The sequence below is a fragment of the Somniosus microcephalus genome, chromosome 14 (assembly GCF_052327205.1).
Source record: "Somniosus microcephalus isolate GS21.2 chromosome 14, FLI_Smic_1.0, whole genome shotgun sequence".
NCBI lineage: Eukaryota > Metazoa > Chordata > Chondrichthyes > Squaliformes > Somniosidae > Somniosus > Somniosus microcephalus.
This window is the reverse complement of record NC_141000.1, coordinates 3458771-3483609: the sequence shown is the minus strand read 5'-3', so window position 1 is coordinate 3483609 and position 24839 is coordinate 3458771. Positions and strand designations below refer to the sequence as shown.

Sequence of the window (24839 nt, the reverse complement as noted above, 5' to 3'; positions counted from 1 at the left end):
AGGGTGGTGAATCTTTGGAATTCTCTGCCCCAGAGGGCTGTGGAGGCTCAGTCGTTCAGTATATTCAAGACAGAGATCGATAGATTTTTTAACTCTAATGGGATCAAGGGATTAGAGGATCAAGTGAGAAAGTGGAGATGAGGTTGACGATCAGGCATGATCTTATTGAAAGGTGAAGCAGGCTCAAGGGGCCAAATAACCTACTACTGCTCCTAATTCTTATGTTCTTAGATGGGATTGAGGAATATCGGGAGAAGGTGGTTAGGTGGGATTCAGGAATATCAAGGGAGGGTGGGTAGGTGGGATTAAGGAATATGGTGAGAGGTGGGTAGATGGGGTTGGGGATCTTGTTTGGTTTCATCCCTTTGTTCCTACAAAGTTTCTATTCTTAATCTGTGCTGTAATTAAAATCTGTGCAGAACATTCTAGAAAATTTGTATTATTTGTCAAGTTTGCTAAATTCAAAATTTAGTATTTAATAAAATAAAATGACTTGAGATTTCACTTGTGATACAGAAATGTTGCAATCCAATATTTTGCACTCAAGATCTTTAATTTGTCTCACAAACTACATGCGTTTTGCTGGTTTATGAATATAGTTTACACATGAGAAATATTTGTCATGAATTGCACAGATTGAGTCTGGTTTCCAGGACTTTCTGGGCTGGTTGTCGGACGGTCAGGATTCATGTATTGCTTCATCCACTCGAAGTAGTTGGAAACTTTGGTGTAAGTTCCGTACTTTCCCTCGCGGGCACAGCCTTCTCCCCAGCTCACTATCCCGGTCAAAAACCAGCTGCCCTTATACTGTGTAACGTGAGGTCCTCCGCTGTCCCCGCTACAGGAGTCTTTCTGTGCCTCCCAGTAACCTGCACAGAACATGTTTTCTGTAATTTCATAACCGGTGGTGTGACGACACACGGACGTTCGAACCAACGGCACTTGGAGCGCCTGCAATGTGTTGGCAGTCGGCCCGGCCTCCGAGAGCTTCCCCCAGCCGCTCACCGTGGAAAATCTGATTTGTCTCAACTCCCGCACGGCAAAGTCTGGCTCAGGTAAACAGATAGGGACTACATAATCATCCAGAACAACAGGAGCATTGAGTTTCAGCAGTGCAATGTCATTGTTCACAGATTTCTTGTTGTAGTTCGCGTGTTGGATCAATTGCGACACATTCCTTTTCTGTTGAGTACCTTCATCAACATTCAGTATGTGTTTACCTTCAGACAGAAATAGTCACTAATTCATCTCTTTTAAATCGATCCAGTTACAATTTGGAGACAATACTGCAAATTAACAATTTCTGTTATTAAGTGTCCCACAGTCTCTTTAACCAATCATATCCTAAAACTCACTACCAGCCCCTTCAACCAATCATATTCGAGAACTATGCCACTCTTGATCAGTCAATTTTCTGAACCTCCACTCTGGGAAAAGAAATATGAATTCAATGCGTTCGATATGAACTGAGATAACAGGCCTTCAAACAGCAATGTGGCCAATCGCAAAATAATCTAATCTCTGTTACACAATCCCAAACCAATCTAATCCCGATACACAATCCCAAACTAATCTAATCCCAATAGACAATCCCAAACCAATCCCAATACACAATCCCAAACCAATCTAATCCCGATACACAATCCCAAACCAATCTAATCCCGATACACAATCCCAAACCAATCTAATCCCAATAGACAATCCCAAACCAATCCCAATACACAATCCCAAACCAATCTAATCTCCACTATACAATCCTTATTGAAAGGTCTTATTGAAACATATAAGATACGGAGGGGGCTCGACAAGGTAGATGCAGGGAGGATGTTTCCCCTTGTGGGGAAATCTAGAACTCGGGAGCACAGTCTCAGAATAAAGGGTCACCCTTTTAGAACTGAGATGAGGAATTTCTTCTCTCAGAGGGTCGTAAATCTGTGGAATTCTCTGCCCCAGAGAGCCGTGGAGGCTGGGTCATTAAATACATTTAAGGTGGAGATAGACAGATTTTTGCAAGATAAGGGAGTGAAGGTTATGGGGAGTGGGCTGGGAAGTGGCTTTGAGCCCGAGATCAGCCATGATCTTATTGAATGGCGGAGCAGGCTCAAGGGGCCAAGTGGCCTATTCCTGCTCCTATTTATTATGTTCTTATGTTTAAACCAATCTAATCTCCACTATACAATCCCAAACCAAACTAATCTCCACTCTACAATCCCAAACCAAACTAATCTCCACTCTACAATCCCAAACCAATCTAATCTCCATTATACAATCCTAAACCAATCTAATCTCCACTATACAATCCCAAACCAAACTAATCTCCACTCTACAATCCCAAACCAAACTAATCTCCACTCTACAATCCCAAACCAATCTAATCTCCATTATACAATCCCAAACCAATCTAATCTCCATTATACAATCCTAAACCAATCTAATCTCCACTATACAATCCCAAACCAAACTAATCTCCACTATACAATCCCAAACCAATCTAATCTCCACTATACAATCCCAAACCAATCTAATCTCCACTATACAATCCCAAACCAATCTAATCTCCACTATACAATCCCAAACCAATCTAATCTCCATTATACAATCCTAAACCAAACTAATCTCCACTCTACAATCCCAAACCAATCTAATCTCCATTATACAATCCTAAACCAATCTAATCTCCACTATACAATCCCAAACCAAACTAATCTCCACTATACAATCCCAAACCAATCTAATCTCCACTATACAATCCCAAACCAATCTAATCTCCACTATACAATCCTAAACCAATCTAATCTCCACTATACAATCCTAAACCAATCTAATCTCCACTATACAATCCTAAACCAATCTAATCTCCACTATACAATCCCAAACCAATCTAATTCTCAGTACTCAATCCCAAACCATTTTGATACATATTCAGTTTCTGGGCCACTTCAATTAAAATTGACACAGGTTTCCAATTATACCCTTGTTTCCACCGAATCCCTGTAACTGTGCCAGAAGTGCAGTGGGTATGTTGTAAACGAACCTTCCCTCACACTATTAGCAAAGTTGCAATGGGTCCACAGCAGGAAATTTGCGGATATCCAGCACCTAATTGTCACCGCTCAGTGCTCAGAGGCAAAACTGCATTATGGTCACTGGCTGATTTTTGTATAACTGCAAGAAGCCTTTTGAGTTTGGCAACTTTAAAAATAAGAAATTGAATTTGAAATAGTTGCACATTTTTGTCCTCAACACTGGAAGTAACGCCCTGTGTTAACCTCGCGCAGCTGGACATGCGTTCAGCAGCTGCAAGGACCCCCTACCGGCGATATTTAAAGGGATCATCAGCCACTCTCAGGTCAGTTGCTGATTAATTTCTACTGGCTCTGTGTAAGTTTGTAGAGTGTTTGGAGCTTTCCACGGTTTAAAGTTGGTGAGGTGATTGCAATCAGGCTTTCTGTCAGGCCGGCCAATGCACCAAGCATTTCATTGTGCATGTCCATCAGCCTTCTTCTGTAGGTCACCCCATCAAAGTCCTCATCTGTGTCCTCTGCAGCAGAACTCATGTGTGATCTCGCTCTCCGGGGATCTGGCACCTGCGCTATCCTTTCCCCCTGCCCCGGCTGCAGGCCACTCGTTCCCAGTGTCTCACCATGTGCAGATCCCACGTCTAACCTATCCTCTAGTACGTGGAATGTCAGTATCTGAGCTGGTGGCTGGGATTGTGAAATCGAGTAACTGTGTCTTCATGATCGGCAGAGCGGGGTATAAAAGTCCCCAGAGACCAGGTAAGACCTCACAGCGTCGGCGGGAAACCTGAGCGGCAGAGCGGGGTATAAAAGTCCCCAGAGACCAGGTAAGGCCTCACAGCGTCGGCGGGAAACCTGAGCGGCAGAGCGGGGTATAAAAGTCCCCAGAGACCAGGTAAGGCCTCACAGCGTCGGCGGGAAACCTGAGCGGCAGAGCGGGGTATAAAAGTCCCCAGAGACCCAGGTAAGGTTTACCAGTCTCCAGTCTGGAAGGAGAGAGGTAAAAAGTAATCCAAGTGTGACGTCACCAGAAAGCGGGTAAGTGATTGGTTGGTGAGTATTTCTCCCTTTTAAGCTTAAATCTCTTTGGTTTATAGTTCTAAGGTGTGATATTCACCATCTAGAATCGGGGCAGAGGATATTTAAGAATAATATTAATAAATTTAATTAATTACATAGAATGGGAGATCAGGTGATGTGTTGCTGCTGCAATATGTGGGAGCTGGTGAACACCATTGATGCTCACGGTGATCACATTTGCAGTAAGTGTTGGCTGCTCGAGGAACTCCGGCTCCGTGTTGAAGAGCTGGAGTCCGAGCTTCAAACACTGAGACACATCAGGGAGGGGGAGAGTTACCTGGACTCTGTGTATCACGAGGTAGTCACACCAATTAGATTAATTAATTCAGATGTAGTCCGTGGCCAGGGTCAGGATGGTGTGACTAGAAGTGAGGCAGGTACGGGGATCCAGGAGGTAGTGTTGGAGGAGCTGCAGCCCTTGCACTTGTCCAACAGGTTCGAGGCTCTTACTCCCTGTGGGGACAGGAGCAGGGACTGCAGGGAGGATGAGCAACCTGGCCACAGCACCGTGGAGCAGGGGGCCATTCAAGTGGGGGGAGTTGAAAGAAATGTTGTAGTGGTAGGGGATAGTATCGTTAGGGGGATAGATAGAGTTCTTTGCAGCCGAGAGCGAGAGTCCCGAAGGCTGTGTTGCCTGCCCGGTGCCAGGGTTAAGGACATCTCCTCTGGACTGGAGAGAAACTTGGAGTGGGAGGGGGAGTATCCAGTTGTCGTGGTCCATGTTGGTACCAACGACATAGATAGGACAAGGAAGGAGGTTCTGCTGAGGGAGTTTGAGCAGCTAGGGGCCAAATTAAAAAGCAGAACCACAAGGGTAATAATCTCTGGATTATTACCTGAGCCACGAGCGAATTTGGCTAGGACAAATAAAATTAGAGAGTTAAATGAGTGGCTCAAAGACTGGTGTGGGAGAAATGGGTTTTGCTTCCTGGGACACTGGCACCAGTACTGGGGCAGGAGGGAGCTGTTCCATTGGGACGGGCTTCACTTGGCCAGTGCTGGCACTAGAGTCCTGGCGGATCATATAACTAGGGCTGTAGAGAGGGCTTTAAACTAACTAGTGGGGGGGGGGAGGTTCCTAGAGAGCAAATAATAAAAATTACAACAGAGAAGGTCATAGACTTAGGTAGCAGTGGGGAAATTAAAAACCAGAGCGTGTCAGGAAGGGGCAGAAGGTATGGAGTAAAAGGTAAAGTAATAAAAAGGGCAAAAGCAGGAACTAAGTGTCACAAAACATCTTTGAAAGTTCTCTATCTGAATGCACGTAGCATTCGTAACAAAATAGACGAGTTAATGGCACAAATAACTACATATGGGTATGATCTTGTGGCCATTACAGAAACATGGCTGCAGGGTGACAATGCCTGGGAATTAAACATACCAGGTTATTTAACGATCAGGAAGGACAGGCAGGAAGGAAGGGGAGGTGGGGTGGCTATGTTAATAAAGGAAGGAATCACTGTAATACAGAGAAATGATATTGGGTCAAAAGATCAGGATAATGAAACAGTTTGGGTGGAGGTAAGGAATAATAAGGGGAAAAAAACACTAGTGGGCGTTGTCTATAGGCCTCCGAACAGTGGCAACTCTGTTGGACGGAGTATCAATCAGGAAATAGTTGAGGCTTGTAATAAGGGAACATCTATAATTATGGGGGATTTTAACTATCATATTAATTGGACAAATCAAATTGGGCAGGGCAGCCTTGAGGATGAGTTCATTGAGTGTATTAGGGATGGGTTTCTTGAGCAGTATGTAACTGAACCGACCAGGGGGCAAGCAACCTTAGATCTGGTCCTGTGTAACGAGACGGGATTAATTAAAAATGTCCTAGTAAAGGATCCCCTTGGAATGAGTGACCATAACATGGTTGAATTCCATATTCAATTAGAGGGTGAGAAGGTTGGATCTCAAACAAGCGTGCTAAGCTTGAATAAAGGAGACTATGAAGGTATGAGAGCAGAATTGAGTAGAGTGGATTGGGAAAATAGATTAAAGGGTAAGACGATACATGATCAGTGGTGTACATTTAAGGAGTTATTTTACAACTTCCAAAAAAAATATATTCCACTGAGAAGAAAAGGGTGTAAAAGAAAAGACAGCCATCCGTGGCTAAGTAAAGAAATTAAGGATAGTATTCGACTAAAAACAAGGGCATATAAGGTAGCCAAATCTAGTGGGAGGATAGAGGATTGGGAAAACTTTAAAAGACAGCAAAAAATAACAAAAAGATTGATTAAGAAAGGGAAGATAGATTATGAAAGTAAATTAGCAAAAAATATAAAAACAGATAGTAAGAGTTTTTATAGTTACATAAAAAGAAAAAGGGTGGCTAAAGTAAATGTTGGTCCCTTAGAGGATGAGACCGGGAAATTAATGGTGGGAAATATGGAGATGGCAAAAACACTGAATGAATATTTTACATCAGTCTTTACAGTAGAAGACACTAAGAATATCCCAACACTGGACAAACAGGGGGCTAAAGGGGGGGAGGAGCTAAACACGATCAAAATCACTAAGGAAGTGGTACTCAGTAAAATAATGGGACTCAAGGCGGATAAATCACCTGGACCTGATGGCTTACATCCTAGGGTCTTGAGGGAAGTGGCGGTAGGGATTTTGGATGCATTGGTAATAATTTTCCAAAACTCCCTGGACTCGGCAAAGGTCCCGGCAGACTGGAAAACTGCTAATGTAACACCCTTATTTAAAAAGGGCAGTAGACAAAAGGCTGGAAACTATACACCGGTTAGCCTAACATCTGTGGTAGGTAAAATTTTGGAGTCCATTATTAAGGAGACAGTAACAGGACATTTGGATAATCATAATTTAATAGGACAAAGTCAGCATGGTTTTATGAAGGGGAAGTCATGTTTGACAAATTTGCTGGAGTTCTTTGAGGAAGTAACGTATAGGGTGGATGAAGGGGAACCAGTGGACATAGTGTATTTAGACTTCCAAAAGGCATTTGACAAGGTGCCACACAAAAGATTATTGCTTAAGATAAAAAATCACGGGATTGGGGGTAATATTCTGGCATGGATAGAGGATTGGCTATCTAACAGAAGGCAGAGAGTTGGGATAAATGGTTCATTCTCAGACTGGCAATCAGTAACTAGTGGTGTTCCGCAGGGGTCAGTGCTGGGTCCCCAACTCTTTACAATCTATATTAACGATTTGGAGGAGGGGACTGAGTGTAACATATCAAAGTTTGCAGATGATACTAAGATGGGAGGGAAAGTAGTGAGTGAGGAGGACATAAAAAACCTGCAAGGGGACATAGACAGGCTAAGTAAGTGGGCAGAGATTTGGCAGATGGAATACAATACTGGAAAGTGTGAGGTTATGCACTTTGGCAGGAAAAATAGTAGAGCAAGTTATTATCTTAATGGCAAGAAACTGGAAAGTACTGAAGTACAAAGGGATCTGGGGGTCCTGGTGCATGAAACTCAAAAGGTTAGTATGCAGGTGCAGCAAGTGATTAAGAAGGCCAATGGAATGTTGGCTTTCATTGCTAGGGGGATAGAATATAAAAATAGGGAGGTATTGCTTCAGTTGTACAAGGTATTGGTGAGACCGCACCTGGAATACTGCGTACAGTTTTGGTGTCCATACTTAAGAAAGGACATACTTGCTCTCGAGTCAGTACAAAGAAGGTTCACTCGGTTAATCCCGGGGATGAGGGGATGGACATATGAGGAGAGGTTGAGTAGATTGGGACTCTACTCATTGGAGTTCAGAAGAATGAGAGGCGATCTTATTGAAACATATAAGATTGTGAAGGGGTTGGATCGGGTGGATGCGGGGAAGATGTTCCCGATGATGGGTGAAACTAGAACTAGGGGGCATAGTCTTAGAATAAGGGGCTGCTCTTTCAAAACTGAGATGAGGAGGAACTACTTCACTCAGAGGGTGGTAGGTCCATGGAATATGCTGCCCCAAAATGCTGTAGAAGCTACATCATTACATAAATTTAAAACAGAAATAGACAGTTTCCTAGAAGTAAAGGGAATTAAGGGTTACGGGGAGCGGGCAGGAATTTGGACATGAGTCTAGGTTCGGATCGGTCATGGCCCTGTGGGTAGCGGAGTGGGCCCAGGGGCCGTGTAGCCTGATCCTGCTCCTATTTCGTGTGTCTAATTCTGTTAGATTCAGGAGATGGTTCTGTGATAGTAGATTGGCGGTTAGGATCAGATCAGCCATGATCTTATTGAATGGCGGAGCAGGCTCGAGGGGCCGATTGGCCTACTCCTGCTCCTATTTCTTATGTTCTTATGATCACTTTCTTCCTGGTCCTCCACCAGTGCCTGGCCAGGTGACAGTTCTTGTGTCTTTCTCCTTTCAGATACCCAAGGGTAGGGTTGGGGTGAGGGGAGTGGGGAAAGCAAGAGGTGCATGCTTACACCATCTGCAGCTTGTAAGTCAGAAGAGATTGTGGGATGAGGGGGAAGTGGGATGCGAAAAGGAGGATTACCCATGAGGATAGCTTCAGACCCACCGCTGACCATGGACTCAGTGATTGCCCTGCCAAGAATGGCCAGCACCACCTCCTTCAGGGGGGTGAGATGATATAGGTGCACCTGTGCCCCTTTGGGTAGCCCCTGCTGGATCTGATTGTGAGCGATTTTGAAAGGGATGTGTGTCAGTGAGTGTGGTGCAATGTGTTTGGGTGAAGTGTGTCAGTGAGTGTGGTGCAATGTGTTTGGGTGAAGTGTATCAGTGAGTGTGGTGCAATGTGTTTGGGTGAAGTGTGTCAGTGAGTGTGGTGCAATGTGTTTGGGTGAAGTGTGTCAGTGAGTGTGGTGCAATGTGTTTGGGTGAAGTGTGTCAGTGAGTGTGGTGCAATGTGTTTTGGTGAAGTGTGTCAGTGAGTGTGGTGCAGTGTGTTTGGGTGAAGTGTGTCAGTGAGTGTGGTGAAGTGTGTCAGTGAGTGTGGTGCAATGTGTTTGGGTGAAGTGTGTCAGTGAGTGCAGTGCAATGTGTTTGGGTGAAGTGTGTCAGTGAGTGTGGTGCAATGTGTTTGTGTGATGTGTGTCAGTGAGTGTGGTGCAATGTGTTTGGGTGAAGTGTGTCAGTGAGTGTGGTGCAATGTGTTTGGGTGAAGTGTGTCAGTGAGTGCAGTGCAATGTGTTTGGGTGAAGTGTGTCAGTGAGTGTGGTGCAATATGTTTGGGTGAAGTGTGTCAGTGCGTGTGGTGCAATATGTTTGGGTGAAGTGTGTCAGTGAGTGTGGTGCAATGTGTTTGGGTGAAGTGTGTCAGTGAGTGTGGTGCAATGTGTTTGGGTGAAGTGTGTGAGTGAGTGTGGTGCAATGTGTGGGTGAAGTGTGAGTGAGTGTGGTGCAATGTGTTTGGGTGAAGTGTGTCAGTGAGTGTGGTGCAATGTGTTTGGGTGAAGTGTGTGAGTGAGTGTGGTGCAATGTGTTTGGGTGATGTGTGTGTCAATGAGTGTGGTGCAATGTGTTTGGGTGATGTGCCTGCCATGATTGAATAGCTGACAATGTGTGCAAGCTTTGAGATGTGGGTGTGAGTTTTGCAGCAGTGGTAAGTGTGTATGGGTGAGATGAAGCTATTAATGTGAGGTATGAGTCATGTTTGGTAGAGATTGCTGTTAGGTGAGTGATGGGGTGTTGTGCATTGAGCAGTGTGTGAGGCTAGTGGTGCAGATGGTAGGGTATGGCATTTGAAGATGAATTCACTGAGCTTGACCACTCGAGTGATGTCATTAAACTTCTTAAATAACAACAGAAAATGCTGGAAACATTCAGCAGGTCAGGCAGCATCCGTGGAGAGAGAAACAGAGTTAATGTTTCAGGTCTGTGTTGTAATTTCAGATTTCCAGCATCTGCAGTATTTTGATATTTTATTAAACTTCATCCTACACTGAAGCCAGCTCCTCAGGGTGACACTGCTGGCATTGACAGCTATGGCTATCTGCTCCCATTGGCGTTTTCGAGTTTGCCTGGAGAGCCTCCTGGCCCCCTGTGGAGATAGAGCCTCCCTCCTCCTTTCCACCTCCTGCACCAAGGCTTCCAGTGCTGCATTGGAGAGTCTTGGTACACGTTCTGTCCTTTGTTGTGACATTTGCACTGTCTCCACAAGCCAGTTGCATGAGCTGCCACAGGCCGAATGCACTTCCCCTTTAAGAGGTGCAGACTGCCTTTAAGAAGTGGAGGCCAGCTGCCATTGGTGCTAGCCTCGCACGAACTTGGACCCCCGCTGAGCATTCAGCCACTCAGCAATGCGTTCAGCGCTGGGCTGAAAATTACAATCATTAAATTAGCAGGCAGTACGAAGGTCGCGTGCTGCATGCATTTCTTTCAACAGGCACGAGGCGGTTGCGCATCGCGATCCCCGCGCCCATTTTCAGGTGTAATCCAAGTTTTAGCCTTCTGTGTTTACAACCAGTGCGAGCTTCACCCGGTGTTGAATCGGTCCTCAGTCTGAAGCTGAATACGTACCGGCTACGATTTGTAAATCTTCCCTTTTTTTGTCGAACACACAGTGAGCTGCAGTGACAACCCATCGGGGTCTGAGTAACACAGCACCACATATCATTTCCCCTTGGTTTGTCAGCAGCACCTGTGTACAAAAAGATAGACCCGAGTCAACAGGAGGAGCTTGGGAAGGCCTGCTGGGTTTGAATGTGAAAATGTCAATGTAGTCTAAATTAGGAAACAAAACAAGTGATAACGAAGATTGGGAACCCGTCGCAGAGCGGGAAATGAGAAGGTATTTGCTGCAATCGATCGGCCTTCAGCAATCACTGAAAATACCCAGAGCCTGGGAAACCGCTCAACAGGGAGATGGACGTATGGGGGAAGTCTCTGGGTATTCAATGCCAGTTTAAACAGCTTCTATTAAATCTTTATAATGTATTATATCACAGAATGTTCCAGACAGAAACAAGCCATTTGACCCATTAATTCGATGTCCGTGTTTTTCTCCATGTGACCCAGTCTAATCCCACTCTCCCACTCATTGCCCTTACACTTTAAAATAAATATTTACACATAAATACTGGGGCAACAAGAGCAGGCCAGAGGCTGGGTATTCTGCGGCGAGTGTCTCACCTCCTGACTTCCCAAAGCCTTTCCACCATCTGCAAGGCACAAGTCAGGAGTGTGATGGAATACTCTCCACTTGCCTGGATGAGTGCAGCTCCAACAACACTCAAGAAGCTTCGACACCATCCAGGACTAAGCAGCCCCCTTGATTGGCATCCCCTCCACCACCTTAAACATTCACTCCCTCCACCACCGGCGTACCGTGGCTGCAGTGTGTACCATCTACAAGATGCACTGCAGCAACTCGCTAAGGGTCCTTCGGCAGCACCTCCCAAACCCATGACCTCTTCCACCTAGAAGGACAAGGGCAGCAGGCGCATGGGAACACCACCACCTCTAAGTTTCCCTCCGAGTCACACACCATCCTGACTTAGAAGTATATCGGCCATTCCTTCATCGTCGCTGGGTCAAAATCCTGGAACTCCCTCCCTAACAGCACTGTGGGAGTACCTTCACCACACAGACTGTAGCGGTTCAAGAAAATGGCTCACCACCACCTTCTCAAGGGCAATTAGGGATGGGCAATAAATGCCACATCCCATAAACAAATAAAAAGAAAAATTTCAGACACACACTCCCACTCAACACCCATACCCTTTAATATCCCATCCAGTCTAATCCCACTTCTCTGCTCACTCCCCACACACTTTAATATCCCACCCAGTCTAATCCCATGCTCTTGCTCACTCCCCATACCCTTTAATATCCCACCTAGTCTAATCCCACTCTCCCGCTCACTCCCCATACCCTTTAATATCCCACCCAGTCTAATCCCACTCTCCTGCTCACTCCCCATACCCTTTAATATCCCACCCAGTCTAATCCCACTCTCCTGCTCACTCCCCATACCCTTTAATATCCCACCTAGTCTAATCCCACTCTCCTGCTCACTCCCCGCACCCTTTAATATCCCACCCAGTCTAATCCCACTCTCCTGCTCACTCCCCGCACCCTTTAATATCCCACCCAGTCTAATCCCACTCTCCTGCTCACTCCCCGCACCCTTTAATATCCCACCCAGTCTAATCCCACTCTCCCCTCACTCCCCAGACCCTTTAATATCCCACCCAGTCTAATCCCACTCTCCCCTCACTCCCCGTACCCTTTAATATCCCACCCAGCCTAATCCCACTCTCCCCCTCACTCCCCAGACCCTTTAATATCCCACCCAGTCTAATCCCACTCTCCCCCTCACTCCCCATACACTTTAATATCCCACCCAGTCTAATCCCACTCTCCCCCTCACTCCCCAGACCCTTTAATATCCCACCCAGTCTAATCCCACTCTCCCCCTCACTCCCCGTACCCTTTAATATCCCACCCAGTCTAATCCCACTCTCCTGCTCGCTCCCCGTACACTTTAATATCCCACCCAGTCTAATCCCACTCTCCCCCTCACTCCCCGTACCCTTTAATATCCCACCCAGTCTAATCCCACTCTCCTGCTCGCTCCCCGTACACTTTAATATTCCACCCAGTCTAATCCCACTCTCCCCCTCACTCCCCATACCCTGAATTTCCATTTACCCTCCATTAATTTACTATCCTCTCCTCTCCACATCACATTTAATCATTCTTTTTGCTGATATATTTGTCGAATACCTTACTGTTATTTTTGAGAACCTCTCCTCCTTCTCCCTCGGCAATCTCCTTATCGTTCTCTTAACCTCTTTCCTTATTTTCTGATATTCTCTCTTATTTCTATCATCCCTCTCGGCTGCATACACCCTCTTCTTCAATTTTAGTTGGTTTCTAACGCTATTTATCCACAGCATTCTCAAACCTGAAGCTATTGCCTTTTTTTAATAACGTAGATTTATTCTGCACCTTTGCAAACACTTTTTTAAAATCATCCCACTGTTCCTCTATTGTCCTGTTTGCCAATTTCTCTTTCCACCTCACCTCAACTCAGCATCCTCCTCATCTTTCTATAATCTGCTCGATCACAATCCAGTGCCCATGTTTGTGAACTAAACTTCTGCCCTTTCTATTGTAACATTAAACCTTACCATATTTGTGTCACTACCTCCAAATATGCATGTGTAGGAGTACAGATGTACAGATCTAGGGGTACAGGCACCCATATATAGGGGTACAGGCACCCATATCTAGGGGTACAGGCACCCATATATAGGGGTACAGATACACAGATCTAGGGGTACAGGCACCCATATCTAGGGGTATAGATACACAGATCTAGGGGTACAGATACACAGATCTAGGAGTACAGATACACAGATCTAGAGGTAAAGATACACAGATCTGGGGTATAGATACCAAATGTGGGGGTATAGGTACACAGATTTAGGGGTATAGATATACAATCAACTGCTCCAGCTACCCAGATCTAGGGGTACAGATACACTTGTGTTTTATATACTTTGGCACTGAATAAAAAGCAAGGATGTAATGATCAATCGGTAGACCATGCCACGCTTGGAGCTCTCCGAGCAGGCTTTGGGCGCCCAAGTCTTGGAAGAGTGTTGCACCCATGGAACAGGGGCAACATAAATTCAGTGGAATGATATCAGGGAATTCTTAAGAAGAAAGATTTCAAAAATTAGCAGTGTACTGAAATGGTTTGAGAACGTTAAGGTGGGTCTAACAGAGGAAAGATGTTGAAAAGCTAAGTGCAGATGGTTTCCTGTTTCCACTGGTTGGTGGATCAGTAACAAGTGGGCACAGACTGAGGCTGACCACTATTGGAATGAAGGGGGAAGTGTTCGTAGGATATGGAACTCATGACTACAAAAGGCTACTGAAGCCAAATCAATCAAGACCGCTATGAGATAATTAGATAAACACTTAAAATAATAAAGGTTCTGGGCAAAGAGCTGGGGAATGGGATTAGAGTAGTTGGGTCTGACACCGAGCTAGCACTAGTGCAATGGGCTGAATGAGCTGATATTCTTGATTGAATGTGAGCACTTGGGTTTACTAATCATGACTGGTGTTGCCCGAGAAGTTTCAGGGATACCACAGAAAGATCACGATCCATTGGCAGCGTTAGTTCTTGTGTACCTGCCATGGGTATTGTCCTTTGAGAGCGCCCGTTCCACCTACGATTCTTCCCCTTCTCTCCGTTTCATCAGCCATGCCCAACTTCTTCAAAACTGGCACTTTTCCACATGGATACTGCACTGTTAAAGGAAAAGTAATCACTTAGTCTTCCATCAAACTCACTTTTGAGCAACGTATAAACTTCAGCTTAGTCAACAAAGGCCCCAAATCCTCCTTACTCCTTATTCCTGACACTAAGAAGCCTGGCTGACACATTGCAATTGTGAATTCCACATCAACACAATCAGTGCCACTGCCTTCACAGAGTGTGACGGGAGGGGGGATAGAGAATGGAGGTCGGAATCCAGAATTACCTGATGATTTATGTGGTCGGGACAGTGGTGATGTATTTGGTACAGCAGTGTGCTGATGTGTGTGAAACGGCAGTCGGAAAGTGACTTCGGGAAGATATCAGTTAGTTATTGGGTCTGTGCTATCAGTTAGTTATTGGGTCTGTGCTATCAGTTAGTTATTGGGTCTGTGCTGTCAGTTAGTTATAGGGTCTGTGCTATCAGTTAGTTATTGGGTCTGTGCTGTCAGTTAGTTATTGGGTCTGTGCTGTCAGTTAGTTATTGCATCTGTGCTATCAGTTAGTTATTGGGTCTGTGCTGTCAGTTAGTTATTGGGTCTGTGCTGTCAGTTAGTTATAGGGTCTGTGCTATCAGTTAGTTATTGGGTCTGTGCTGTCAGTTAGTTATTGGGTCTGTGCTGTCAGTTAGTTATTGGGTCTGTGCTATCAGTTAGTTATAGGGTCTGTGCTATCAGTTAGTTATTGGGTCTGTGCTATCAGTTAGTTATTGGGTCTGTGCTATCAGTTAGTTATTGGGTCTGTGCTATCGGTTAGTTATTGGGTCTGTGCTGTCAGTTAGTTATTGGGTCTGCGCTGTCAGTTAGTTATTGGGCTGTGCTATCGGTTAGTTATTGGGTCTGTGCTATCAGTTAGTTAGTGGGTCTGTGCTATCAGTCAGTTATTGGGTCTGTGCTATCAGTTAGTTATTGGGTCTGTGCTATCAGTTAGTTATTGGGTCTGTGCTATCAATTAGTTATTGGGTCTGTGCTATCAGTTAGTTATTGGGTCTGTGCTATCAGTTAGTTATTGGGTCTGTGCTATCAGTTAGTTATTGGGTCTGTGCTATCAGTTAGTTATTGGGTCTGTGCTATCAGTTAGTTATTGGGTCTGTGCTGTCAGTTAGTTATTGGGTCTGTGCTGTCAGTTAGTTATTGGGTCTGTGCTGTCAGTTAGTTATTGCGTCTGTGCTATCAGTTAGTTATTGGGTCTGTGCTATCAGTTAGTTATTGGGTCTGTGCTATCAGTTAGTTATTGGGTCTGTGCTATCAGTTAGTTATTGGGTCTGTGCTGTCAGTTAGTTATTGGGTCTGTGCTGTCAGTTAGTTATAGGATCTGTGCTATCGGTTAGTTATTGGGTCTGTGCTATCGGTTAGTTATAGGGTCTGTGCTATTGGTTAGTTATTGGGTCTGTGCTATCGGTTAGTTATTGGGTCTGTGCTATCAGTTAGTTATAGGGTCTGTGCTATCAGTTAGTTATTGGGTCTGTGCTATCAGTTAGTTATAGGGTCTGTGCTGTCAGTTAGTTATTGGATCTGTGCTATCAGTTAGTTATTGGGTCTGTGCTATCAGTTAGTTGTTGGGTCTGTGCTATCAGTTACTTATTGGGTTTGTGCTATCAGTTAGTTATAGGGTCTGTGCTATCAGTTAGTTATTGGGTCTGTGCTATCAGTTAGTTGTTGGGTCTGTGCTCTCAGTTAGTTATTGGGTTTGTGCTATCAGTTAGTTATTGGGTCTGTGCTATCAGTTAATTAGTGGGTCTGTGCTATCAGTTAGTTATTGGGTTTGTGCTGTCAGTTAGTTAGTGGGTCTGTGCTATCAGTTAGTTATTGTTCTGTGCTATCAGTTAGTTAGTGGTTCTGTGCTATCAGTTAGTTATTGGGTCTGTGCTATCAGTTAGCTATTGTTCTGTGCTATCGGTTAGTTAGTGGGTCTGTGCTATCAGTTAGTTATTGTTCTGTGCTATCAGTTAGTTATTGGGTCTGTGCTATCAGTTAGTTAGTGGGTCTGTGCTATCAGTTAGTTAGTGGGTCAACCCCTCAACGTGTGCTGGTTTTGTTGCTTTGTTTTGCCTATATTATAAGTCAGTTGTGAAGGAAAGACAATATAAATAACCTCCAGCAATGCAGGACTCTCTGTCCTCCCCGAGGATATAGTCCTCTGTACAGCTGCATTCACGAGATGAATTGGAAACATCGCTGCAGAACTGCTCACAATGGCCGTTCTCGAAGATACATTCAATTCTCTTTGTTATTTCTAAAAACAAGTGAAAAAAGTGAGATTCAGGCATTAATGAGTACTGGAAGTATACGTACTATGGATATGTGTGTGTGTATTATATAGCAGTGCATATGTACTGTACAAATATCGATACTATATATGATTATACAAATAGACATGCACTATATATAAGTTCACATGTATTCAAAACAAGTACATATATTCCTTACAAATGTTTATTGTTAAAATCGCTCTGTGCAGTCACCTGTAGACACTTCCTATGGACTTCTCCATGTTAAGGTGTTCACCCTGTCACTTCTGTAATGACCTGCGATGCTTGTAGCTGTAATAGGAATTCCCTGGACTGGTGGATTTATGTCATGTTTTTCATCATCGCCCATCCCGTGGACTAACTTCCACTTTAAATGGCCTGAGGTGGGTTTGCCTGCAGTTCGCAGGCTCCCGCCACTGGGTAGCGCTGAGATTGCGCCGGTTTGAAGGTGGAATCATGCCACAGGTTTCGGAGAAAAGCCCACTACCGCCTCTTCAAGCTGGAAAGATGTCTGTCTACCTTCTTTCATGGTTATGTCTCTCCTATTGTGGCTCAGCCCTGCTCCTCGCTCCCACTCTTGACCCTTGCTGGCTTGTCATCACTGAGCTGCGGCCCAATAGTTAGGCCCCCACCTGGACTTCAGCCTCACCTGGGGACCCGCTCTGACCCAAGTTTGACCCCTGCTCCTGTTGCTGCCCTCTGTTTTAAAACAGTTATTCAGGGAAAAGGTTCAATTTCAATGTTTTGGCAGTAATAAATATGGGTGGCTGGAAAAAGTAGTTTAACAGAAAATTGCAATCCACAATCCCAATACACAGATAACCATCTCTTTACAATATGATTATTCACCCACAGGGAACAGGCTGCACCAGAGTACAACAGTTGCATTAGTTACTTGCAACTAGCCTCTCCCCACCTGTTCTTCCACATGTTCGGCGAAGGTAATGCCATTGAATGTCAAGGGGCGGTTGTTAGACTCTCGCTTGTTGGAGATAGTCATTGCCTGGCACTTCTGTGGCGCGAATGTTTCCTGCCGCTTATGAGCTCAAGCCTGAACGTCGTCCAGGTCTTGTTGCATGCGGACATGGACTGCTTCATTATCTGAGGAGTTGTGAATGGCGCTGAACACTGTGCAGTCATCAGCGAACATCCCCATTTCTGACCTTATGTTGGAGGGAAGGTCATTGATGAAGCAGCTGAAGATGGTTGGGCCTAGGACACTGCCCTGAGGAACTCCTGTAGCGATGTCCTGGGGCTGTGATGATTGACCTTCAACCACCACAACCATCTTCCTTTGTGCTAGGTATGACTCCAGCCAGTGGAGAGTTTTCCCCGATTCTCATTGACTTCAATTTTACTAGGGCTCCTTCATGCCACACTCAGTCAAATGCTGCCTTGATGTCAAGGGCAGTCACTCTCACTTCTCCTCTGGAATTCAGCTCCTTTGTCCATGTTTGGACTAAGGCTGTAATGAGATCAGGAGCCGAGTGGTCTTGGCAGAACCCAAACTGAGCATCAGTGAGCAGGTTATTGGTGAGTAAGTGCCGCTTGATAGCACTGTCGATGACACCTTCCATCACTTTGCTGATGATTGAGAGTAGACTGATGAGGCGTAATTGGCCGGGTTGGATTTGTCCTGCTTTTTGTGGACAGGACATGTCTGGGCAGTTTTCCACATTGCAGGATAGATGCCAGTGTTGTAGCTGTACTGGAACAGCTTGGCTAGAGGCGTGGCTAATTCTGGAGCACAAGTCTTCAGCACGATAGCCGGGATGTTGTCGGGGCCCATAGCCTTTGCTGTATCCAGTGGGCTCAGCCTCTCCCTCTGTCCTCTGTCCTCGGATAAACAAGCCCTTGAGAAGATGCTGCTGAATCTAGCCCAGGCCGCTCGAGCTCCCTGCCGGCACTGACTGCTCTCCCGGAGTTCTGTGCCTCCCTTCTCATAGGGAGTCCACTACTTAATCTCAGGTCGTTCCCACCTCCTCCTCCCACCCTGTGTAATTTTCCCATAGAAAGCAACAATTGCCCTCCTCACCCACCCACCTTTATATTAATGAGCTGACCTCATGAATTCTGATGGGATCACTTGTCCAAATGGTCTGTGGGTGAAAATCCTCCTCCTCATCGTAACAAGGGTCCAGCAGGCCCCCAGGAGGATTCCATGTGGTATCCATTCAGTTTGGTATAAATTGTGTAAGATGCCCATTCAATATGGTATCTGAACTAGATTGTGTCCATTCAATATGGTGCCCATTCTATGTAGCGTGCATTCCACGTAGTATCCATTCCATATGGTATCAATTCCATGTGGCACCCAGGCTATAGGTATTTATTTCATACAGTATCCATTCCATTAGGTACCCTTTTCAAATGGTATTCATTCATCTGTTACCCATTCAATGTGGTGCCTATTCCAGCTGGTACCCATTCCATATATATCCATTGCATGTGGTGCTCATTCCATACATTACCCATTCACTTTGGTAATTATTCCACATGGTGCCAATTCCATATGTTACCCATTCCAAGTGATTCCCATTCAAGCACTTAAAAGATGCAATAGTCATAGCTTCAACCACACCCTCTTACAAAACATTCCAAGCTCCAACAATCCTCTGTAAAGACATTTCTCGCAGCTTGTCCCCTCGCTCATTTATTGATCAATGTAAATTCATGGCCTCTCACTGCTGTCCCTATACACTCTGTCAAACCCCAATATGTAATTTTAATAACGTCAATTAAATCCTACATTACCATTTACTGCAGTGGACATAATCCCAGGATCTCCAGTCTCTCCTTGGAATCTTCCAGGCTAGCTGTAGCATCAGTCAGTTTGCTGTCCAGGAGGTCACAGATTGCTCCTTCAGCGGCACCAACACTTTCCCTACTGACCAGCAGTAGCACCATGGTAGAGCGACACAACTCTACCAGCACAGGATAACACAGCGATGGTTGGATGGAGGAATGGAAGGAGAGATGGATGGAAGGAGGGAGGCAGGGATGGAGGTATAGATGACAGGATGGATGGAGGGATGGATGGAAAGATTGAGGGCTGCAGGGAAGAATGGAGCAATGGAGGTAAGAAGGGAGGAATGGGGGGATAGATGTTGGGATGGATGGATGGGTGACTGATGGATGGAGGGAGCAGGGTAGATGGATGGAGGGATGCGGGATGAATGAAGGAACAGAAGGATGGTTAGATGGAGAGGAATAAACGAAGAGATGTAGAGTTAGAGGGAGGAATAGTTCGATGGAGGAGTGGAAAGATGATGGGATGGTGGAGGGGTGGTGGGTGGATGGCCGGGAGGATGTTTTTGCTTTCTCGTTTTTAAAGCAATCTGATTTGGGTTCCTTTCATTTGGCTAAATCCCTGATAATGAACTCTGCTGGTGAGAAGTGGAACAGATCGTACTGGACTAAGAGTGAAGTGGATTTGATTGAATTAAGAGTAATAGTCAATCAATAGAAACATTTGAAGGAAAGCTAATTCTCAAATCTAGACTTTCTAAGTTGGGCTTCAAGAACAAGATCCTCCAAAATGTACCAGCGACCTTCAAGTTGACCCTTACCTATTTCACAATTCCAACCTTCAAAGCTGTCTGGACACCAGCACGTGTAGCCCTGCAGCTGATCCTGACAGGTTGCTCCATTCTGGCAGGGGTTAGATTTGCACTGATCCCCATCTGTATGTGACAAATGTTAAAATAAACCTGTAGTTAGAGCAAAATAAAAAATTAATGCTTAATAAAAATATTTGGATATCACATATTGGAAATGCAGCTTTGAGGTGCAGAATTTAATAAACACGAGTGCTATGACAGTATACTCTGTTTATTTTTCATTTTTTCTCAGTCCTACTCTGCTGCTATGCTGAAACCTGGGTACAGAAATCTGTCTCCACTGGGCTTCACGGTGACCTCCACCTTCTGCAGCACGTTCTGCTGACATTCTCTGCTGGATTGCTTCATTGCCACTGTTAGACCTGCTTCATTTACATGTTCAGTTTCCGCTCCCCTACTGAGATTCACCGCTGAGCTCACCCTGATCGGCTCCTGGTGTCGCCCACCCAGCTCTCTGCCTGACCGCGGCCCATGGCCACTGAGCCTGCACTACTCCGTCTGCCTTCAGACCTTATCCCTCGCCCTTCGCTGGACAGGGTCGATCGGTTCCTCAGGCTTCTCACCTCCCTGCAGCTGTTCCTCAAAGCTGATCCCTTCAGTTACCTTTCCACCTCCCCTAGCTCCCTGATCTACACTGTTCTGGTCCCTAGGTTTCACTCCCACTGCCCCTCATCCTCTGCTGGGCCACTGGATCTGCTGGTGGGGTTTGTTAACACCCAGGACCTCCATGAACCTCTATGGGACCCCGAGAGCCATGGTTTAGTCGTAGCGCTCTCACCTCTGAGTCAGAAGGTTGAGGGTTCAAGCCCCACTTAAGAGACTTGAGCACACAATCCAGGTTGACATTCAAGTACAGCACTGAGGGGGTGCTGCACTGTCTTTGGATGAGACTTTAAACCGAGGCCCTGTTTTTCCTCTCAGGTGGACATAAAAAGTCGCACTATTTTAAAGAAGAGCAGGGGAGGTTTCCCCGGTGTACTGGGCAATATTTATCCCCCTACCAACATCACTAAAACAGATTATCGGGTCATTGTTGGAGCTTGCTGTGCATAAATTAGCTGCTGGGTTTCCTACATTATAACAGTGACTACACTTCAAAAGTACTTAATTGGCTGTAAATTTCTTTGGGATGTCCTAAGGCGGTGAAAGGCGCTTTAGAAATGCAAGTCTTTCTATATTTTATTCTTCTGGCTCCTGGTGAATTATCCGCTTCTCCTCGTCTCCCTCAATCCACTGCCCAACATCCACCAGTGTCCAGCTGTCACTCGCCATAATTCATCTTCTCATTTAGCTGCTGCTCTGGACCCAAGCCCATTCCTTCTAACTCCCTTGTTTTGTTATTTTTGTTCCCCCAGACTCTCCTTTCAGGTACTTTGCCTGCCTCTCCCCCATGATCCCTACCCCAACTACAATCCATTCCTGCTCCCCTGCCTTCCCACTCCGCTCCTGCCACTCCAGGCTTGAATCCCCTTTGAATAAGGCCACAGTTACCCTCTGTGGCTCTCTCGGGACTCTCTGATAGGCTCAGCACACTATCTGTCACTGCCTCCTTACGTGCAGCAACTCCAGCTGTCCCATCCTCCCTTCTTGACGACCATCCTACCCAGGGCACCCTCTGGGACCGAACTTCATCAACCTCCTTGTTGTCCCGCTCATACCACCACTGCACCTTGAACTCTGCTAGTGGCTCAATGACCACCACCCCTCTCCGCATTTCTCTCCAAGTGTCTGGATACTCAAAGGAGGCCATTGCCATCCATAACCTTATTATAGATGATTGCATTGACATCCTGGCTTTGACTGAAACTTGGCTCGGTGGGGGTGAAACTTTCCCCCTACTGAAGCCTCCCCACCGGGCTATACTTTCCACCACCTGCCCTGCCCAAATCACTGCAGTGGCAGTGTGGCCCTTATCACCAAATCAAACAGTCTCTCCCCTACTCCTCTGACACCTATTCCTCCTTCAAACATCTCACCTTGTTCCTCCCTTCTTACCTGGCCTTTAAACCGTCGTTGTCTATGGCCTCTCCATACCACACCCAAGTTTCTCTCCAAGATATCGTTCCTTCTTTTCTTCCTCACATAGCACCTCCTCATTCTCGTGATTTCTATCTCCATCTCAGCTCCACTTGCTCGCTCTCCTCTGCTTTCATTGCCCTCCTGCCCCCCAAATGTTTCTCCACTACCAACCTTCTTCTTAAACCCCTCTCCCCTGAATCTGGACTTTACTCTGTCACACCCACGACATAGCTCCTGGGTCTTCACCATTTCAGAAAAGTAGCTCAAACTTATTATAGATAAATAAAGAACAAACACTTTAATGGGTGTCCATCACAAACATGAGGTCAGACAGAATTTGGCCAAATGCCAAGGAATAACATTTCATTCAGAAATAATCTGATTATCCATCTACCAATCCGAGACAGTTCATCGAAACATACCTGTGTAGATCTTCCAGAATTCCTCCTGGGAAAAAAGAAAAAATGAGCATTGCGTAAATCGCCTTGAAACAATATTTACATGAAGTACAGATGATTGCAGAAGTAAAAACTAAGGCCTAGAAATTCGGTTTCCCCCGACAACGGGTGTGGGGATCATGATGCGACAGCAACCCGCGCCTGTTCGGAGGCTGCCTGCTACTTGACATGATTGTTAGCGTTCAGCCGAGCGCTGTTGAGTGGCTGAATGCTCAGCGGGGGCCCAAGTTCATGCAAGGCTAGCACCAATTAAAGTCAGCCTCCACCTCTTAAAGGAGAGGTGTCTTCTGCCTGCAACAGGTGCCAGAACTGGTTGTGGAGGCAAGTGCTATAAAGAAGAAGACTGAGTAATGGTTCAACAGGCCAGAGAAAGGACTCCAAGGTTCTCTGATGCAGCACTGGAGGCCTTGGTCCAGGAGTTCAACTCCAGGAGAGAGGTCCTCTTTCCACAGGAGGGCCAGGAGGCCCTCCAGGCAACAAACAGGACTGCAATGGGAGCAGATAGCCAAAGTGGTAAACGTCACCAGTATAGCCCCACGGACCTGGACTAAGTGCAGGAAGAAGTTAAATGACCTCACACGAGTGGTCAAGGTCAGTAAATTCAACTTCAAATGTCATGTCCCACCATCGGCACCATTAGCCTCGCATACTGCTCAATGTAACACACCCCATCGCTCACCTCTACCAACAATCTCTACCAAACACAACTCATACTTCACATTCATAGCTTCACATCACCTGTACGCACTTACCACTGCTGCAAGCCTCACACCTGCATCTCACACCTTGAACACACTGTCAGCTATTCAACCATGACACGCCCATCACCCAATCACATTGCACCGCACTCACTGACACACTTCACCCAAACACACTGCACCACACTCACTGACACACTTCACCCAAACACATTGCACCACACTCACTGACACACTTCACCCAAACACATTGCACCACACTCACTGACACACACATCACCCAAACACATTGCACTGCACTCACTGACACACTTCACCCAAACACATTGCACTGCACTCACTGACACACTTCCCACAAACACATTGCACCACACTCACTGACACACTTCACCCAAACACATTGCACCACACTCACTAACACACTTCACCCAAACACATTGCACCACACTCACTGACACACTTCTCCTTCTCTTGCAGGAAAAGGTGGCGTGTAACCAGCACCAGCAGACCTTAACCAGCTGGGGACAGGCTTGCCTGCATCACCTCACCCCCTTGGAGGGGACGGTGCTGACCATTCTTGGCAGAGGCTTGGTTGAGCCTGTGGCCAGCGGTGGGACTGCATGAATACAAGATGCCGGTTTAGAGGGGATTTGAGAAAGAACTTTTTCACCCAGAGGGTGGTTGGAGTCTGGAACTCACTGCCCGAAAGGGTTGTGGAGGCTGGAACCCTCACAACATTCAAGAAGCATTTGGATGAGCACTTGAAATGCCATAGCATACAAGGCTACGGACCAAATGCTGGAATATGGGATTAGATTAGACAGGGCGTGATCGCCGGCGCGGACACGATGGGCCGAAGGGCCTCTATCCATGCTGTATAACTCTATGACTCTATCCTCATACGTAATCCTCCTTCTCACATCCCACTTCCCCCTCATCCCACAATCTCTTCTGATTTACAAACTGCACATGGTGTAAGTATGCAACTCTTGCTTTCCCCTCTCCCCTCACCACAACCCTACCCTTGTACCTTTCTCATTTCAGACACCCAAGAAATCCAGCCTGCCCAGGCAGAGGTTGTACAAGAAGAGGAAGAAGAAGAAGAAGAAGAAGAAAGACCGTCCCTCGATTTCACACTCCCAGCCACCAGCTCAGATACTGACACTTTGGGCATGATGTTAACTCAGGAGTCGGGTTGGAGGCGGGACTACAACTTTCGGGCTCAGCAGGCCAATTAAGGACCACCTGGCAACAGGTGACATCACAGGTTGAAATTTCATCTGTCAAGAGGTTTTGACAGATGAAATATCAGCGTTTCACAGCTGTTTGAAGCTGTCAAACACTGACAATCTTACTTCTAACATGAGTCCTTCTCCACAGACTCAGTTAGAAATCTCTCCTGCACAGAAAGCTGAAGGCTGTCACTTTTGACAGTTCGCAGCCATTCTGCTTTCTGTGCCGGTGAGATGAGGGACTCCCG

General features: G+C 45.9%; 1 protein-coding gene across 1 annotated transcript in view; it reads right to left on the bottom strand.

The window, feature by feature from the left end:
- Positions 1–534: 534 nt before the first annotated feature.
- f7l (coagulation factor VII, like) overlaps positions 535–24839 on the bottom strand; it is a 95635-nt gene continuing 71330 nt past the window's right edge. Inside the window, exons 3-8 of the mRNA XM_086006133.1 lie at positions 22626–22650; positions 20134–20247; positions 16408–16548; positions 14187–14305; positions 10560–10680; positions 535–1220 (exon numbers count right to left, since the gene is read on the bottom strand). Of these exons, the coding sequence (XP_085862259.1) occupies positions 601–1220; positions 10560–10680; positions 14187–14305; positions 16408–16548; positions 20134–20247; positions 22626–22650 (1140 nt within the window). The 3' untranslated portion in view covers positions 535–600. The remainder of the gene's footprint in view (positions 1221–10559; positions 10681–14186; positions 14306–16407; positions 16549–20133; positions 20248–22625; positions 22651–24839) is intronic.